At 46.6% G+C, this 14,733-nt stretch overlaps 1 protein-coding gene across 1 annotated transcript in view; it reads left to right on the top strand.

Annotated features, from left to right (window-relative positions):
• The first annotated feature begins 5,156 nt into the window (after positions 1–5,156).
• The window catches only part of LOC133353683 (activating transcription factor 7-interacting protein 1-like), a 39,874-nt gene continuing 30,297 nt past the window's right edge, over positions 5,157–14,733 (top strand). The window contains exons 1-4 of the mRNA XM_061570113.1: positions 5,157–5,180; positions 7,124–7,187; positions 10,991–11,051; positions 11,899–13,007. Coding sequence (XP_061426097.1) covers positions 7,133–7,187; positions 10,991–11,051; positions 11,899–13,007 — 1,225 coding nt within the window. The 5' untranslated portion in view covers positions 5,157–5,180; positions 7,124–7,132. The remainder of the gene's footprint in view (positions 5,181–7,123; positions 7,188–10,990; positions 11,052–11,898; positions 13,008–14,733) is intronic.

Raw genomic sequence — 14,733 nt, 5'->3', positions numbered from 1 at the left:
CACCAATCTTTAAGAGGAATGAGTCACCAAGGCTGTCTGGATAATCTTGTCTCCAGCTGCTCTAGGGTGGAAGAAGCCAGGGACAGCAAAGACATCATGTGTATTGGTGATGGCACCGACCCATTGGCGGAACATAGCAGGAGTGGTTGGAACCGTTCCTCACTCCATCCTGGGGGTTTGCTGCTTTCCTCTGCAATCCATTGCAGAAGGCAAGTGACCGCCTCTACTAGCAAGTCCACCCTTTATTCTAGCAGAGGTCGGCCATCCCAGGTGGCCCCTGATGCAGACCCCGGGGTCATTAGAGCTGGTTCTCGAGCTGGCTCCAATGACTCCCATGGCTGCGGGGCAGTCACAGGCGTCGGCCTGGGGAGGAAGTCTAAGAGAAGGGGAGTCTCTGGACTTGACTCGTCTAGCACCTCCATCTTGTCTCTCTCCTCCTCAACCTCCCAGACTTACTTGGACTCTCTTCGATGGGGGTTTCATCGAGTAGGACAAGACATCATCCCAATGTTGCCACCAGATGGCAGGGAGTCCAAATGAGGCAATGTTCAGGTAAGCGGTTTATTCAAAATCCCTCACTAGAACACACACGCATTCGGAAGCAGTCTCTCGATAACCCTTGTGTTGATGTCACTCCTGCATTTGATCCTCTCCCATTTCTTCTGGAATATCCTGGAACCTCCAGCCTTAATTAAGTTATTCAAGGCATCCTTATGTGCCCCTTACACTTGTATTTTGTATGTTAGACTAGAATGTGATTGCCCTGTGCCACACATGGCAAAGAGCGGCATTAGCGGGGTTTTAATGTACCATGCTGGTAAGTCGGTAAGAGGTCAGGGTAAGCTGGGAAACTATCTTAGGCAGCCTGGAGATAATGGCAGTGCTGATTTAGCTACCAACCTACTACCGACCACGCTGCCATACGGCCCGGCCCAGACACGACCCTGTCCGCGTTGTACCAACGGCGTCGACCGAGACAGCCAACTACTGTCCAGCTGCACAATGATCAGGCGAAGGCGGCAGTGATGAAGGCGGCGACGACGACAGCGACAACGAGATGAGTCCACTCCCAGAACCGACAGCCCAGAGCTCTCGATTTCCTGCTGCTTATATTCCCCTCAACGTGGCTTGGCTCCGCCTTAGCCGCGCCTCCCTTCTCAAACCCATCAGAGGGTTCCAGGGGCCTCCCTATGAGGTCTACCGTGACCCTTGCTCCAGTTCCTCCGCCCTGCCGGCACACCCGTGTATATGCTCAATGGCGTGTGCGCAAAATGTCTACCTGCAGTTGCAGCTGCTGTACAGCAGTCAGCGCTGTGTCACTGCACATGTATAAACAAGGCTAGCTGGACTGATGTGATTTGTTTGAACATAAATCTTGATTTTTTACTTGGATATTAAGTCTAAAAAGTGCAAAAAAACCCTTGAAAATAGACCCATATCGAAGATTTGCACCATTGTAACTTTATAATCTACTTATTTATTGTGAATTAATTGAACTGGAGCTCATGTGCTTGGACTTTCCTTGTAATTCGCACATTTTTCGTAGACTAATGGAATCACCTGGCTTACTCCTGTCATAATTCACGGCACATCACATTGGCACAACTTTTTTCGCGAATTACGGGACTACTTTAGCGATCTCCTACGGATTACAGGTTCAATGATATGGTTATTATTTATCACCTCTAATACTGTATTAAAGTCCTGCTTGAAATGGTGTAGGTGAGTGTGAAATGGCATCACTCAGTCTGGCCTTAATTGGGGGTGGGACACAAATTGGCCAGTCAGGACAGGCTAGGTGGTGTGGGGTGAGGGAGTAGTCAACGGTGATATGCGCTGATTGGTGTCAAGTATTGCCAACAAAAAATAAGGTTTAAGATAACGAATTTTCGAGGTTCCGATTGGAGGACGCTTCATATGCCAAGTTGATTGATAGGAGCCAGGAGGCGACAGACGGTCTCTGGACTCCACGAGGCGACAGACAAATGTCTGCCGCCTTGCAGCAGGTAGCTGATTGGCTGCTAGGGAGAGAGAAATGAGGCCGTGATGGTGGGAATAATTTTGTGGATGTAAGCGGGCGCCACTGGGTATGGGGAGCAGACCAGCGACGACCGCCGGGCAGGCGGCTACGGGACCAAGACTGCAGGCGTGTTGAGTTATTCAACATGCGGTTGGCGGTGACAGCCAAGTCCCGAGACCCTAGTCACATGGAGTCCAGAGACCGCTTTTTGAGTGGATACATCAAAAGCGCAGATGTAAATGCAAACCAAGACACTAGTGTTTGGTCCAGTGAATCCTTGAGACTGCACACGACCTTGACCGCAGATTCGTGTTCCATGGATGTATGCTGCCTCATCCTATCACCCAAGAGCGGGGCATGCGTGAGGGTTGGTACGAATGGTCGTCGTGTTTTCTGTGAACACACAGGGATGCTGTGTAGATGTCTGTTCTTCAAGTTTCGAGAAGTAGTACTCGGTGTTCTGTGATTTGTCGACGCGCCAGGGCGATACGCAACAGTTTTTAAAAGTCTGTTATACTCAGTGTTGTGTAATTGTTGACACGTGGGGGCGTGATGTAGATGTGTGACGTTATTATCTGTCATTGTTTGATTTGCGTCCTTGGACAAAGTGTCTCAAGGCATAGTTAATAAATCCTAAATCTCGTTAAGACTGTGTATTTCTGATGGAGTTATTGTCCACTTTTAGGATGCCGTTAAAGCACTTTTAAAAGTCTGCATTGGTGCCCTCTACTATTGCATTGTAAAGGGCCCTGGATGCATTGTAAAGCATCCTGGAAAGGGCACTATATAAATCCTAAACAGAATAGAATTGAGGGAATTGCATGAGAAAGAAAATAGATCTGAACTCCTCTTCCATATTACTAAAAAAGAGCAACCCTCACACTGCTGTATTATAGTACTCACTTTTTACACAAACTAAAGCCACTTGCTTTGGCTTTGTAAATGTGTATTTATTAGATGTTTATGCTCACCACTATGGTATACATTGACATCACCCAAACTGTCTAAACTCATCAGGCCTCCGGAGCTGTACAGGTTTAGATCTGAATAGTATTTTAATCAATGACCATCATGCAAGTATGTAGAGGCTCTGTGGTATGGGGGCTCTAATCTAGCAGTGAATTGGCAAAAAGGGATGGACATGTAAATGTGTATTAACATCTCACATCCAATATGAAACAAATCTTAGCGAGATTTTAATAAATCACAATTCACTAATATTCAAAAATGCATGTTCTCATGTTTCTAGGTATTGCGCAACCTTTTTAAAACTGTATGGGGGAAGAGGGAAATAAATACATGTAAATTTAACTCGCATGACTATCACGACCACGGAGATTCATTTGCTGATGGTAAAAAAAGATCAACGCGTGAAAATATCGCATCATGTGAGCACCCAAATGTCCACAGCTGTCTTTGTGAATTACCAAAGCAGCTGCAACCAGATTGAACCGGTTTTCTGCTCTTGTTTCCTGTTATTTTCCATGGCAGCAGGCAGTACTCTCTACCAGGGAAGGCGTTGCTCGTGTCAGCGTCCGCTGCGTGGCTATTATACTGCCCAACATGATGGAAAAAAAATAGCATCCACCGACTTTTTTTTGCATTTACGTTCAATGTACGTAAAAAAACAGTGCTAATTTAGTTGTGTATTGCTGGTGTAAAAAGCCTCAGTACAGCTCGTTAAATGTACTGCATAAGCGTAATTTATTCGGTTATGACGTACTGTATAATTGTCTATTTTTTTTTATTACAGCTGATCACGAGCTTTTCAGCAACTTGAATAATATTAACTTGAATAATAAAAGCATTGTTTACCCAGGCAAGATCAAAGCACAGAGTACAGATTGACCCCAATTACACTCATGCATAAAAGAATCTGCAAAACATATTTACATTATTTACCAAGGCTGGTTGCACTTAGCAACCGAAGTGAATTCGTTCTTTAACTGAAATGGCAAAGGGAAAACTAAAGTATGTTATGTAAATCTGCTTGTGGGAGCCTCCGGGTAGGGCATGAGGTGTAACTGTGTCGTGACATGGCCGCTCTGTTCTGTATGAACCAAATATTTGGATCGTTATCTGTTGCTGGCTGTCGTGTGCAGGAGACAGCAATAGCCTTGAACTATTTTTAAATATTCTTGTCACCGATTACAGTGAGTATGGTTACCGAGTAACGTGGTTGGAGTTAGCAATGAGTCAGTTTCCCCATGTTCAGCATTTAAAACAACAAAGAACCAGCAGGGGCCATTTTGACTTGGAAGGAAAATAAGCTTAGTGACCGATAACGAATGTGACTCAATTCTTGTAAAGGCAGCTTGAGTGAGAAAAAAAAATCCCCACCATAACGTGAATGATTTAACTAACCCACACGAAGTGTTCGCTTCTAGTGAGTTGGCTAAACCGATCTATGGAACTGCTGCCAAATGGATCGTCTCTCTCGCTAGTCACGTGCCAACTCAACAGCAGCACCACGTGGGCGTTGCCCAGGGCAACGCAGCGGGAGGAGGGGGGCAACGGGCGGGGGAGGGGGGTGAAGCAGACACGAGGCCTCATTATTGTTGCATGTGAACAATGGCTATTCATCTTAACGCAGATCAATTATGTTAATGTTAACCGCCGCCGATTTAATGTCACACGACAATAATAGCAAGCGAGTGTTGTTTTTCGATTAAATATTGGTTCAAGCAACAACAACAACAAAAAACCGAAATTTTCCGTCAACTGTATTGTGGAAGACGAGTTTAGTCCCCGGTTGCGTCGTTAGTACCGATTCGATACCCACACCTCAAGCTCGGCATTCTCATTTTACAACCCAACACATAAGCCCCCTCTTCGCAGTCTTAACAACTGGCCCAGGGCTGTGGGGGAGGGGCGGGGCTGTGGGGGAGGGGCGGGGCTGTGCAGCTGCGCCTGTGGGGGCGGGGCCCCCGGTACTCTCTACCAGGGACCTCGGCACGCAGCCGGTGCACCCCTCTCGCTACCCACCCCCCCTCCACCACCACCACCACGCAATGAAGTGGCGGCTTGTGCGGTGGTGCAGGGCGTCTCACTTTCTCCTGGAACGAAGACCGCGGGCTTCGTTAACAGGAGCGAGGTAGTTTTGGTGGTGGGGGGTTGGGGGGGGTCATTTGGTTCCGCCCATGGCTCCTCCGTGCTCCTGGTGAGCAATGCACACAACCACCAGCCCCATCCCCCACGGGGGTGGTGATGGTGGTGGTTCACAGCACTGTGTGATGGTGGTGACTGGGTGATGGTGACTGTGTCTCTCTCTACGCCTGTCTCGGTCTCCACCGCCTGCCACTTGGGGCGGGGTTCGAGCGATCGCGCGGGGCAACAACAACTCGTGGAGTGGTTGTGGGGTGGTGGGGGGAGGAGGGAGAGGCTTTGCTGGTCTGCTGTGCCCACAACTCCCGCCTCCTCCTCTTCTTCCTCGCCTGCTCCTCCCTTACCCCACGCTCTTCCCTTTGCTGTCCACATTCTTCCTGCTGTACCACCCCCTTCCTCCTCCTCCTCGCTCCACCCCCCCCTCTACCATCGCTTGCTGTCTCTACGATTCCTCAATCTCCCGTCACCCAACCTCTCTTCTCTCGCTCCTCCTCCTCCTACCCCCCAACCACCACCACCACCACCCTGGCCGTGTCTGCCGATGCTGTCCACCACACCACCACTACCCCCCCACTGCTGTCGCCACCGCGTTCCTTCCCCCGTCCGCCCGCCGGCGTCACTCCGACTGTAGTGGTGGGGCGGGGGGAGCTCTACACCACCACCAACAACACCACCAACAACAACAACCAAGCAAGCAACCACCTTGCCTCGGGGGCTGTAGCGACAACAGGCGGCGGCTTTTGTTGTTGGCGAGAGCACGCGGGTGGGTGGTGCTTACGGCGGACGCTGGGGGTGGTGTTGGTGGTGTTGGTGTGTCCAGGTTGTTACAATGGGGGTTGTGGTAGTGTGGTTAGTAGTGGTGGTAGTATTTTTGTGTGTGGTGCGCGTTTCGGAGGGTTTTGTTGTTGATGTTTAAGTTGTTGCTCGGCTGTAATGCACAACTGGCGTTGTAGTTGAAAGGACACGTGCGTGTGCAGTTTAGTTGTGGAAGGTTGTGTTGTGTCGGAGTGGCTGTGGAAGCTGTAGTTTGTTAGGAGGGGGTGGTTTGTTACTGTAGTCGGGTTTAGTTGCGAGACTGGTGGTGGTGGTGGTGGAGTGGATGGCTTAACGGTGAGCGAATGTTCGTGGTTCCACTCTGCCCCCTCTCTATTCACTCCGTCCTCCCCCCTCTCTCGCGTCTCTCCGTCTCGGATTCTTCACTCGCGCTCTCTCGCACGGGGTGGTGGTGGTGGGTGGTGGTGTTGGTGGTGGTGGGTGGTGGTGTTGGTGGTGGGTGGTGGTGGGTGGTGGTGTGGTGGTGGTGGTGTGGGTGGTGGTGTGGGTGGTGGTGGTGTTGGTGGTGGGTGGTGGTGTTGGTGGTGGGTGTTGGTGGTGGGTGGTGGTGTTGGTGGTGGGTGGTGGTATTGGTGGTGGGTGGTGGTGGTGGGTGGTGGTGGTGGTGTGGTGGTGGTGTTGGTGGTGGTGTGGGTGGTGGTGTGGTGGTGTGGGTGGTGGTGTGGGTGGTGGTGTTGGTGGTGGGTGGTGGTATTGGTGTTGGTGTGGATGTTGGTGGGTGGTGTTGGTGGGTGGTGTTGGTGGGTGGTGGTGGTGGGTGTTTGTGGTGGGTGTTTGTGGTGTTGGTGGTGTTGGTGGGTGTTGGTGTGGATATTGGTGGGTGGTGTTGGTGTGGATGTTGGTGGGTGGTGGTGGTGGGTGTTGCTGGTGGGTGGTGGTGGTGGGTGTTGCTGGTGGGTGTTTGTGGTGTTGGTGGGTGGTGGTGTTGGTGGTGGGTGGTGGTATTGGTGGTGGGTGGTGGGTGTTGCTGGTGGGTGTTTGTGGTGGTGTTGGTGGTGGAGTGGGTGGTGGTGGGTGTTTGTGGTGTTGGTGGGTGGTGGTGGTGGTGGGTGACTACCGACGGCATTGTGAGCCGAGCCCTACGTGGTGTTTTTAAAGCCCGTCACGTTTGTTGTTATTGTTGTTGATGTTGACTTTTGTTATTTTTTGGGGGGGTGGTGGTAGGCGGTCGTGATGGACTGGGAAGAATTATCGCCGAGGCACAAGCTGAAGGCGGCTATGGAAGAAGGTAAGTCGGATTGATGGAACTTACTCCCGTGTGTGTGTTGCGGTTGTTGTGTGGCGGTGTGTGGTGTTGTGGTTGTGTGTTGGTGTGTGTTGGTGTGGTTGTGTGTGGTTTTGTGTGTGTGTTGGTGTGGTTTTGTGTAGTGTTGTGGTTGTGTGTTGGTGTGTGTGGTGTTGTGGTTGTGTGTGTTGGTGTGGTTGTGTGTTGTGGTTTTGTACGTGTGTTGGTGTGGTTGTGTGTTGTGGTTTTGTATGTGTGTTGGTGTGGTTGTGTGTGGTTTGTGTGGTTTTGTATGTGTGTTGGTGTGGTTGTGTGTGGTTTTGTGTGTTGGTGTGGTTGTGTGTGGTTTTGTGTGTTGGTGTGGTTGCGTGTTGTGGTTTTGTGTGTGTGGCGTTGTGTTGTTGTGGTTGTGTTTAGGTGTGTGTGGCGTTTTGTTGGTGTGTTGGCGTGGTATGTGTGGCGTTGTGTTGGTGTGTGTGTTGGTGTGTGTGTTGGTGTGGTTGTGTTGGTGTGTGTGTGGTTGTGTTGGTGTCGGTGTGTGTGTTGGTGTGGTTGTGTTTATGTGGTTGTGTTTGTGTGTTTGTGTGTGGTTGTGTTTGTGTGTGTTGTGTTGGTGTGTTGGTGTGTGTGTGTTGTGTCGGTGTGTGTGTGTTGGTGTGTGTTGGTGTGTGTGTTGGAGTGTGTTGGTGTGTCGGTGTGTGTGTTGGTGTTGTTGGTGTGTTGGTGTGTCGGTGTGTGTGTTGGTGTGTGTGTGGTTGTGTTGGTGTGTCGGTGTGTGTGTGTGGTTGTGTTGGTGTGTGTTGTGTGCCCCCCTCCCGTGCGGTAGCGGCGCGTGGTCGAGGCCACAATCCAAGCGCGTTAGGTGACGTCACCGTGGGTATTGCCCCCCCCCCCTCGGACCGAACGTCGCGCTGAGCGTGCGACGTTAAGTGAATGCAAGTGGCGCTTTCCGGCGCGCTTAGATGATGCGTGTGTTAGATACGTGTGTGTCATGATGTGTGTGTTAGATACGTGTGTGTAAGATGATGCGTGTGTGTTCGACACGTGGTGAGATGATGCGTGTGTGTTAAGACACGTGGTGTGATGATACGTGTGTTCGACACTTGGTGAGATGATGCGCGTGTGTTAGGACACGTGGTGATGATGATAGCTGTGTGTCGACACGTGTGGTGAGGAGTGTGTGCTAGGCGCGGGTGTGATTGATGCCCGTGGTGTAGACACCGGGTGTATAGGATGCGTGTGTTTTGACACGTGGTGTAGATGATGAGTGTGTGTTAGACAACGTGTGTGATGCTTGTGTGTGATTAGACACTGGGTGTGATGATGCGTGTGTGTTAGACACGTGTGTGATGATGCGTGTGTGTTCGACACGTGGTGTGGATGATGCGTGTGTTTTAGACACGTGTGATGAATGATGTGTGTGTGGTCGACACGTGGTGAGATGATGCGTGTGTGTTAGACACGTGGTGTGATGATGTGTGTGTTAAGACACGTGGTGTGATGATGCGTGTGTGTTAGACACGTGGTGTAATGATGCGTGTGTTCGACACGTGGTGTGATGATGCGTGTGTGTTAGACACGTGGTGTGATGATGCGTGTGTGTTCGACACGTGGTGAGATGATGCGTGTGTGTTCGACACGTGGTGAGATGATGCGTGTGTGTTAGACACGTGGTGTGATGATGCGTGTGTGTTCGACACGTGGTGAGATGATGCGTGTGTGTTAGACACGTGGTGTGATGATGGGTGTGTGTTAGACACGTGATGAGATGATGCGTGTGTGTTAGACACGTGGTGTGATGATGGGTGTGTGTTAGACACGTGGTGTGATGATGGGTGTGTGTTAGACACGTGGTGTGATGATGGGTGTGTGTTAGACACGTGGTGTGATGATGGGTGTGTGTTAGACACGTGATGAGATGATGCGTGTGTGTTAGACACGTGGTGTGATGATGGGTGTGTGTTAGACACGTGGTGTGATGATGCGTGTGTGTTCGACACGTGGTGAGATGATGCGTGTGTGTTAGACACGTGGTGTGATGATGGGTGTGTGTTAGACACGTGATGAGATGATGCGTGTGTGTTCGACACGTGTGTGCGTTAGATGATTCGCGCCGTTTTTACGATACCGACGTCAATACGCCAGTAGGCTTGCGTTACAGTCCGCCCGTTAAGGATGTTTGTCCGCAGTCAAATTCTGATTTTAAAAGTTTAAAGGACGTCGTGTGTTACATGTACAGTACTGCGCGATGGGTGTGTGTATATACACGCCGCTGTGTGTACTCTATGCGACGTTGGGTTATGTTTAAGTTGTGTTAAGCATTTAATTGGGTGCCAAGGTGAAAGCGCAGCCCCGCAGATTACATTCACTCGCCACTGCTGGCGGAAGGGTCTCCTCCACTCGGGGAGTTCCAACGGGAACCCTCCTGGAGAGTAAAGTATTTGGCCTACTCTTCCACGACGATCAGAAGTCTTGGGGAAGCAATCACAACTAGGCGCGAACTTTATGGTGGACAGGCAACTGGTTTATCGATGCAGCTGCAGCGTCGGTAGATTGAGTTGCAAATCCACGGTGTTTAATCATTAACACCACGGTAGCATCATATTGAGTGTTAACAGCGTGAGCTTGTATGATAAAGTACAGTATATGTATATTAAGAGTATTTTATTCATAATTATTGATATGGTGTGTCGTATATGTTACGGTCCCGTGTATGGTGTTGGGTGTAACGCATTACGTTACGTGAAGTATATTGTGTATTCTGTGCTGTATACACAATGGCAAATAGCGGATAGTAGCGAAAAGGATGTGTGGTGGGTAGCATGCACGGTTAACCTGTGGCAGTCGATTAAGCTTACCACGGGGTTTGATAATCGACTACGATTGATAGAAAGTACATTATATGGTGTTCCATCGGCAGGTCGATGATGGTGGGGCAAAGTGTGGGTAATTCCATCTCTCAAGGACGTTTGGCCAGCTTAGAAGTTATGCCTAAGTTACCATCTCTAGGAAGCAGCAATAGCCTCTGCAAGTAATTGCAGGGCTGACTGACACCTTTACCTATGTTACCTGTAGTCGGAATAAAATAATCGAGGTAAAACAAACCGATTGAGACGACGAGACATCGAAAGCAACTAATGGAACGTTTTGTTGTTAATCGTGATTTGGAATCGTGAAAATTCACCAAATAGTAGTTGACAGTCCATTGTGGACCGTATACAGTGTATGATCAGATGTACAGCATTTGCTGTGTACAGTGTGTAGTATATTGCAGTGAGATACATCAATGTGTTGATAAAGATGTATTCTGACGCTCAAACACGTACTGGTGCTATGCACTACTTAGGCAAATCACACTGTTTATGTAGGCGCGTTAGCAAAAGGTAACACGCAACTATATTAACAATACGGTATTAAAAAAAAACACGTGAGACTAACATGAATTAGTCAATGGCATCGCTGCCCTGAATCGTTGGAAGAGTGGAATGTGCTCGGTAGTTGAATCGTGCATAGCATAGCAACATACACATGTGTGTGTGGTGTGTGTGTATGTAAGCCTCACACTCGCGACCACGTGACCCTATTGCGAAACTGTTGAAGTCTTCAGTACTCTCTACCAGCTGACTCGACCGCGTGATTACTCGATTAGGCAGTTGGTGACGGTTTTTTTTGTTGTTTTCCCCCATTCTCAGTTTGCCGTAATTTATTTGTTCAATTGAGTGAAACAGCTATAGTGTATATGATACGCGTGAGTGTTTGAGCGAGTGTATGAGTGTGTTATAATTCCCACCGTTCTGTTTTAACAGGAGAGACGATGGTCATACGGCCATGTTTTGTGTCTTTGTCCCGGACACAGGAACCGCCGAGGTATAGTTGCTGCAATACCAGGAACACTGTATGACTGGTTTTAAACTGTGTTTTGTTTCAAAAGTTTACGTGAAGGTATAATTTAAAATATAATTTATACTTCATTATAGAGTTTTTCTCTCTCAATTCTGGCTGTCGCCTGATGAGGCTGGTTGTAATTACCGGGTAAACGTCATACTCTAATAGCAAATGTGGGTTTATTCCCTAACGTACCGGTGTGCTGAACTAGTAACTAATTTGCATTTGTTTGTGCCATACCTTACTAATTGGCTGTTGGGTGGTAGCAGGTTTTAACGACACATTTCTACATAATATAGTTTTCTTTGGGTTCGATTGTGTGAATATAAATGTGTCAATAAACCCGCCACCCCCTGACACAGCCAATTAGTAAGGTTTGTCACGTAAACAAACATGCCAATTCGTTACAAGTACAGCAATGACACGTTATGGCAATTCGTTACTAGTACAGCAACGACACATTTATGTTTACGCGATCTTACCCAAAAAAATCTGTATTATGGATGATATTGCTCACGAAAGCCTATGTTTTAAACTGACACATTTATATTTACGCTATCTAACAAAAAAAACGAATGGATAATATTGGTCGCGAAAGCCTACGTGTTATAATTTATGCTGTTCAATCTGTATAGCCTCTTAAACCTACAATAGGCACTTCATTATATTGATATTATTCTGGATTTGACTTAGTATCTGCTGTACATGTATGTACTTTGAACTAATGCACCATAAATAGCCCATCTTGCATATTAATTTTTGTTTGATTTTAAATTAATTCCTGTATTTGATGCTAATTACCTTCTGTCCAATGTTGGGTCTCGTGCAGGTTGCATGATACGTCATGCTCTTCAGATGAGTTGTTAAAAGCAGTTGTCAACAAGGCAAGAAAAACGTTGCCTATTGGCAACAGAAAACAACTTTCCATTCTTAAGAATGCCTTAGTTAACCACATAGCTTCCACCAAGGAAAACATAGCAAACTATAATTGTAATGGAGATGTGAACAATGATCTTAATCATGTTAATGAAAGTTTGGAAGATTTCTCTGAAGTCTCTCCAAAAAGGGCTAGCTCTATAAATATGGATGCTGAAGACCACCAGGCAATAGATAATGTTTGTTCTGAGGATAGGTCAGACTTGGTACATTTGGAGCCAAATAGTTTAAACATACAAATATTAACAGTATTGTCAAAAGTGGACCCGAAAGAAATGGTCACTGAAAATGATTCCAAAGTCATGGTGAATGGAAACATGAGTGAAGATTCACACACTGAGGATTTTAAGACCGACCATGTATATTGCATGCATAATGAGGAAAACGTTTCTCAGCCTAATTGTGCTGAGGAAGGATCCAGTGAAAACAGTGGTCAGTTAAAACATATTGCCACTGAACATGATTATCAGGATTTTGAATCCGAAAGCCATACTATGGAACCTCAGGACATGGATAATCAAGATGTAGTTCAAAATAACAACTCTGAATCATTGGATAGTCAAGTTGAAACTCATGCAACTCCAGAAAATCCAAATACATTTACAGAGAATGATATGCCATCAATTGACAAAGTAGGTTGTGCAAAATTGAGCAAATCTTCACAGCTAGATGAGCCAGATGAAGACCCAAACCTGAACGAAATGGAAACCGTTTGTCAAAAAAACTCTGAACTTATTGAAGCTGAAAATGTTGAAGAAGAAAATCAGGAAATAGCAGAAGGTGGCTCTAATACTGACCATGATCAGTTGGACACTGGTTCAAATGCAATATTGGACAAAACTAGTGAAGAATTGAGGAATCCGTGTATACAAGATGGCAATGATGAGTGTGGTGTTAACCCTATGGAAGAAACACAAAATGAGGAAACGGATAATTGTTCCAAAAGTAATGGTGAAACCATTGAAGAAGACAGAATACCCAACTTAACGCAGGAATACAGTGGTAAGTAATTTAATTTCTAATTCTACATAATTTGCTAGAATACATTGCAATAAACATTTTCAATATAAGTTCTTTCCATTTGTAAGAAGGTGATGGCACATACTTGTAATCCAGTACTGTGGAGGTAACAGTTGGTGGATCACACATGCTGTGAAACTACCTTCCCATGGGGGTTGAGGTGCCATACGCTGGCTTGATAGAAGGTGGTACAGCAAATGTGGATTCCACCTGTACCATCTGTACAGGATAGTGTTGCCCAATGACACTTGTGGGTTTTCTCCAAGTACTCCGGTTTCCTTCCACATATAAACCATTCAATAATTTGCCGAAAATACCGTATACTAGGGACCCCCCTATTCTTGGGTCTTTCTGTAAAGTCACGTAGATAGGTTCAAAGAAAAGAATCAAAAATAACAAAACTACGATGTTTCGATGGCAATGCAAGACGACCGCTTGCATTGCGATCGGAACATCGTTTTGTTATTTTTGATTATTTTCTTTGAACCAGCTATGTGACTTTACCGAAAGACCCAAGAATATGAATTCCTGCAGTCACGAGAGCTTTAAGTCAATACTAGGGACCGCAGAGTTTAGTAGGAAATTTGGCGACTGCTCACCACCTGGCTGGCATTTCTGCTGTGGTTCCTTGCACCTCTGAGTCCTCACTATTTTGAGAGTTAGAGAATGTTAAAAGTTTAAATTAACATTAGTGTCCATATTAGTTTACATCTTAATACAATCTCCTAAGTTGCAGTCCTCTCAACAGTACAATATCCCGAACATATAATTATTTTTCTTTGAATACTCAAAAAAAGTACAATATTTAGTATTTGGCATCTTTTCTACTTTTTATTTCAAGTACTCTACCTTGTGTTTATCTTCCCAAACTTAAATATAACCTCGAACTTTAGTTCCTCACCTGATAAGTTATGTTGGTTAGACATCTTATATAACAATACAGTGGCGGAGCAGTAACACTTGCCTCACAGCAAGAAGGACCTGAGTTTGATTTCTGACGTGGGTGGCTTTCTGTGTGTAGTTTGTTTTAACCCCTTTTTGCATGGGCTTCCTCCGGGTTCTCCAGTTTAATCCCATAGCAAAAAATAAACAATATAAATGGTATCGGCCAAAGATCCCAATGTTGAAATTTTTGCAGCAAATTACTCAAATACATGGCAACATCGCCTACTTAAAAACTTGTCAGGACCCTCCTTAAAAGATTTTTGAGACTCTAACTTTTTACTAAGTAAATTGGCATGCCTAAACTTCTCCAACTCGGCAATAAGCTGGGTCCGTAGTTGCCTACCTTACCATTTTCAGTTTGTGTAGACATTTCTACTGGTATTTTGTGATAAAGTCGGCACCTATTACAATGAGCATGCTCTATGCACGTGAGAGAACACGATCAGACTAAGAAGATGGGATGCATAAGCGAGTTGTACAGTACATCTCGCCCTTTTCACCCGCCAGAGCCGAGTTCAGTTGAGCCAAATCAAAAATAATGATTGAAAATGATAATCATCACTGGTGTAGCTGTGAGCGGGAATCGAAGTTTGGTTGCTGGGCTCGTAGCACAGCGCGCGCTAACTGCTTTGCACCCATGCAGTGTTTTTGACTCGGCTGCGCTGAACTGAGTCAAAAACAACATTCGGGGACATTTTACGTTTTCCTCAAAGTTATCAACGTGAATGCGAAACAATGTATGTCGAGAAGACATTGGGGATCC

Source organism: Lethenteron reissneri, chromosome 44, assembly GCF_015708825.2.
Source record: "Lethenteron reissneri isolate LAM-NWPU_2019-01 chromosome 44, ASM1570882v1, whole genome shotgun sequence".
Classification (NCBI taxonomy): Eukaryota; Metazoa; Chordata; class Hyperoartia; order Petromyzontiformes; family Petromyzontidae; genus Lethenteron; species Lethenteron reissneri.
Note: the sequence above shows the minus strand (reverse complement) of the source record. Positions and strands in the feature narration are given on the sequence as shown.